General features: G+C 30.8%; 1 protein-coding gene across 1 annotated transcript; it reads right to left on the bottom strand.

Annotated features, from left to right (window-relative positions):
* Positions 3,713 to 5,098, bottom strand: LOC109331015 (two-component response regulator ARR5). Its single transcript, XM_019565298.1, has 5 exons — positions 4,858 to 5,098; positions 4,686 to 4,774; positions 4,533 to 4,610; positions 4,339 to 4,409; positions 3,713 to 4,208 (listed from the first exon to the last, which is right to left on the bottom strand). Exons 1-5 carry the CDS (start codon positions 4,991 to 4,993, stop codon positions 3,890 to 3,892), a joined length of 693 nt encoding a protein of 230 aa, XP_019420843.1. The 5' UTR covers positions 4,994 to 5,098; the 3' UTR covers positions 3,713 to 3,889.

Raw genomic sequence — 5,288 nt, 5'->3', positions numbered from 1 at the left:
CCCTTCTCCCTATTCACATGCAATGATGCAATACTTTGTTAAATGGGTACTTAATTGAAGAATTGGCAGAATCAAGAAAAGTACTAATTAAGTGAACTATATGAGCAATTAACTCCTGTACTAGCAACTTTGAACTTTGAACAATTGTACACAGTTCCATCTGAGTTGAAGTTGCTCATTCATTTTTTTATTTTCCCCATTATTTAAGGTTAAAGGGGTCAACTTTACCTAGTGAGATTAAGATTTGGTTGTTGGATTTAAGGTTAATGGAGTCAACCACTCTCCTAATTTGGTTTAACATGATTCATTTGGAGTACCAATTGCTGTTTTAATTTGGTCAATGAATGGTGTGACCCAAATAAGTTGCATGCACAAACCTAAAAATTCAAGTAACTCTTCTGCTTGACATGAAACATTTCTATATTTTAGAATATATAAGAATGTAAAATATGTTTAAAATATTATATCCAATGAAAGATGGAGTGACATGAAAGGAAATAACTAAAATGCTTTTGTATGAATACCAATCTAATGATGATTGATGAATACACATGAATTACAAGTTCACAACATGCAAAATGAAGACAAACTAGGAAAAGAAAATGTGAAATAAAAAAGTACTAAAAGAAAATACTCTGTGAATATAATTCCATAAGAAAAATCATTTAGCAATGCAGAAAATATTGATGAATGCTGAGTGTATAAGATAGAATTTCTAAATTAGACAACTTGCTCATGATTATGCCCGTAGTAGCATCCAAACTTATTCCAATTGAGCAACATGGAATGCTTTGTAAACATGATGACAATGATGAACTTTGTCTAAAATGATAAAGACAAATACTATAAGCCCAATATATCCTATCGTGGCAGAATCAAACAAAATATAGCAGAATTTACGTGTCATACTTTTGCCAAACATGAGGGACATAATTAAATTAATCCAAACTTTGGGCCATAATAATGTAAAGGTCATTGGATTACAGGGGCAAGCAGATACAATTTTGATGGCTGGCAGAAAGTTTCTCTTCTTCTTTCTTCTATTATGCCCTTCAAGTTGGGTTTTATGGACCCCAAATATAACCAAGTAAAACCTCACCCTCATAATGGATAGGCCCCAACCCATGTAGAGAATGGATTATGATCATCTCATATGATATGTTCCGCCATCATTTCCTTTTCCAAATTGACAACTTTAGTCAATCACAACTTCTGAATGGCAAATTAAGAAATAAATGAATAACTTAGAAGTTGTATCGTCTAAATGTTTTATTTAGAAGTTGTAGTGGTCCGACATGATATTAGGACTTAAGCATATGAGAAAAGTTTAACTCAAAAAACTAGTCTATTAGGCGAGAGAGCCTCATGACTTAAATACCATGTTTAGTTTGTTATTATACTCAATATGAAACTCCTAACATATGACCTCTTAGTTGAAAATAAAAAAGAAATAAATATATATCCTTCAATATTACAAATACTAACAAATGGTGATACCTCATTCGTGCAAATGTTGGATTTTTTACAGTTTTTGATTAGTATTGTTGTCTCTCTAGGGACAAAAACACTGGTTGGTCACAGTTGTGTTAAAAGAGGACCAGCTGTTAATAAAGAAAGAGTGATAAGAGAAAGATGTAAAGAAATAAACTTTCAGCAGAGTGTATGTAAGCCCCCACCCCACTCTTTAGATCACTATGGTCCAGTAACAACAACCAAATATTTTGGTTCCACCTCCACAAAACTTGGGCAATGTTTTCTGATATAGTAAGAGGATTGGTTTACTGCAACCAAGGTTTTAAATTACAATCATGGTATGATTATATTACTTTTACCATAACTGCATACTATTGCTACTAAATAACTCTAAGAGTAAATGACACCCGGCCATTAGTTGTAGTTCTAGTGAAATTACATAAATTACCTCATTTTTTACACCTACACTAATCAATACTGATTTATATACATACATTTCATTAACATCACACACTCACATTTACACTAGGGTCATTATTAGCCATAATTTACAACCTCAATTACAATTGCATTCCAAGATTTGAAACTTTGGTTGCAGCTAATACTCCTCTCCATTTGACACATTTATGCTTCCTTTCTTTTGAGAGAGTATGGAGGGAAAGAAGATGAAAGAGGAGAAGTATGAGAGAAAGTGAGTTTTTCCCCTCTTTGGTTGAGAAGAAAGAGAGGGTGGAGTAGATAAAAAGGGTGTGGGACCCACATAATTCATTTTTCTCCAAGAATGAGGAGAAAGGTGAGTGAAGAGGGTAATATTTTATGAAATACCCTTAAAACCCTTGACTTAATCTAAATACATCTAATTATGTGACAATTTTTTCTCTTCTCTTCATTATCATATTTTTGTGAGTGATATTCACAAAACAAGAATAACAACAACCTGAACAACTTCTCTTCTCCCTTATTCATTGGAGTTGGTAATGAAGATTAATATCCCACTTTTATATTGTCTTATATATTATTTTTGTTGTAATATATTCATGTAACAAAATGCACAATATTAATACAATGCAACAATAAATTAGTAGTTAGAGTGAATTTTGGATTCCTTATGAAGACATAACAAATATTATATTATAGTACCTACACATTTTATATAAACTTACAAAATGCCTTTGTATGATATCTTGAGAAGACTACCATAAAATTATTAGTAGAGCAAAATTAATTTAATTACATGTATATATATTAAATAATTTTTAAATACAATTATAAAAATTAAATAATTTTTAAATACAATTATAAAAATTAAATAATTTTTAAATACAATTATAAAAATTAAATAATTTTTAAATACAATTATAAAAATTAAATAATTTTTAAATACAATTATAAAAATTAAATAATTTTTAAATACAATTATAAAAATTAAATAAATTTTTAATTAAATCTAAAATAATTTTTTATTATAATACATTAAAACTAATAATTAAAATATAATAATTCTTCTCCATTACTAAAGGGTATTTTTGTCTTTTAAACCATAACATCATTCTTTATTCTCTTCTCTTTCTTTTTTATTTCTCTCATACCAAACAATATCAAAATCTACTCTCTTTCTCATCTTTTTCTTTCTCTTTATTTTCTCTCTCATGTATTTCTTTCTTCTCACTTTCTCTTCTAAACCAAACATAGGCTTTAGACAAGTATAATAGCTCAAAGACCGAGCAAGTTCTTCCTTCACAGCTTCTTTTGTTATTAGGAGGGGACACTTGATACATGTCCAATTCACATCCCCATTCATTTTTTATTATTCTTTATAGCAGACAAGATCTTGCAAAACTTATATTCCATCTGTTTCATATCATTTCTATACCCCAATTATTCATTTTTCAGTCACCACCCTTCTCTGCACCTCATCTGGCCTCGTATTATTTTATTCCCTTCTCTCTTTCCTTGTGATTTTGGTTACCCATTCATTATATAAAAGAGGCCATAATATTTTTTATTTTTAATTCATTTTACCCTTTCTTACAAGGAAAAAAATGCCCCAATTATATATTTTATTAGTTCTGAACTTCTGATGATATATTGTTACTTTACTCGATGAGTGTGATGATCTTAATAATCACACTAGAGGTTAAACTTATTGCATAATATGATAACACATTATTTTAATGTAATATTCTTTTACATCACATTAAACCCAGTCATAACTTTAGCCCACCTTACAATGACAAAGGATAAGAACAGGGTAATAATGCAACAAAAACAGTTATAAACAACGGGTAATTGCAGTTTGAACAATAAGAGAAAAACAATTAAAATCTAACATAACATCTAAAAAAGAAAGAAAATGAAGATACAGCAGGAGTGAAAAGGAGAATTTATATGACAATTAATATGATTGCGATAATAGTCATTCGATACTAGTCATTTTAAGTCGTCTGATCGGCGAATCAATAATGGTAGGTGATGATGATACTGATGATGAGTGTTCAGGAGATAGTGATGACAATGATAATATTGGTGATAGAATAGACGATGGTGATGATGTCACGTCAAGGGTGGCCGACACTTTTCTCTTGTTGATTCCCACACCACCTCGGTCATCATCACCACCGTGGCCTTGGCTTCCAACCTTAACATCTCTAGTGGTCATGTAACCCTTCAACCTTTTCACGTCAGATAACTTCACTGGCTTCACAATGAAATCTTCTGCACCTTCCTCCAAGCATCTACATGTTTTCAATTATATTTTCATAACAATGTCCATGAGAATTGTTAACTTGTACATTGTTTAATACATGTTGATTAACTTCGTGTGCAAAAAGTAATGATTATAATAATGGACAATTATGATGATACCTATCTATGCGCGGTAAAATGTTTTCAGAAGACATAATCACCACAGGAATTTCTCTGAAAGTGGATGATTCCTGCTTCAAATTAACATTTTTATTACAAGTGTTCAGTCTCAAATATAAATGCTACTTAACATTATATATAATCTATAATGTGGAAAAATATAAAAGATTTTAGTTTCTCATTTTTTTTGAAACCTTGATTTTCTTGAGCAACTCATAACCACTCATTCCTGGCATGCAATAGTCTGTGATAATTAGATCCACCTTCAAACCCTGTTAAGTGGGAAAATAAGCAAAAAATTAATCTCTATCATTCAGATAATTTTTTAAGTTTCATTTAATACATACAAAAAAGCCATCATCAGAATCATGGGTTCTTCTATTCTCATCCAAACCCAGGAATTGTAGTGCTCTGGTTCCACTATCAACAGCGGTAACTGCAACAAATTTCAAAAATAAATTAATAAACACTGAGAAATAAGAACCCCATAGTTTTATTTTTGTGAAAGTAGTTACCCACCTTTACAAGATGAGATTTTGAGCAAGCGCTCAATGAACTTTCGATCAATGAGGCTATCATCAACGGCCAAAACATGAACATCTTCAGATCCTTCCATGGGAGAGAGATCAAAGGAAACACCATGATCAGTGTCCATAACTAGGTTGAATAGAGAGAAGAAAGAGAGAGGTAAAATAGAAAGAAAAATAATTATTCCTTAACGTGGGTGTAGTGTAGACCAAATCTTAAATACAGTGTGTAATGTAAAATGCAAGTACGTAACATGTTCTGATGTTCCATCATTGTTATCCTATACAGCGCTCAGATTTTGAATTCCACTTTTGTGTGTGATCTCAGTGAACTTTATGATCCCTAATAAATAACACACCAAAACATGGGATAAAATAAGGAAAATTTTATACGCATATTTACACCGATATCAACTTATCAAA

The sequence above is a fragment of the Lupinus angustifolius genome, chromosome LG17 (genome assembly GCF_001865875.1).
Source record: "Lupinus angustifolius cultivar Tanjil chromosome LG17, LupAngTanjil_v1.0, whole genome shotgun sequence".
In the NCBI taxonomy this organism is placed as follows: Eukaryota; Viridiplantae; Streptophyta; class Magnoliopsida; order Fabales; family Fabaceae; genus Lupinus; species Lupinus angustifolius.
Note: the sequence above shows the minus strand (reverse complement) of the source record. Positions and strands in the feature narration are given on the sequence as shown.

What these genes read in the sequence shown, in the direction of transcription:
- LOC109331015 (XM_019565298.1), bottom strand. Translation starts at nt 4,993, where the DNA reads ATGGACACTGATCATGGTGTTTCCTTTGATCTCTCTCCCATGGAAGGA. An exon ending in AGTTGCTCAAGAAAATCAAG is followed by an intron (nt 4,410 to 4,532) that starts GTTTCAAAAAAA and finishes AATTTGAAGCAG; the next exon opens with GAATCATCCACTTTCAGAGA. An exon ending in ATTTTACCGCGCATAGATAG is followed by an intron (nt 4,209 to 4,338) that starts GTATCATCATAA and finishes GAAAACATGTAG; the next exon opens with ATGCTTGGAGGAAGGTGCAG.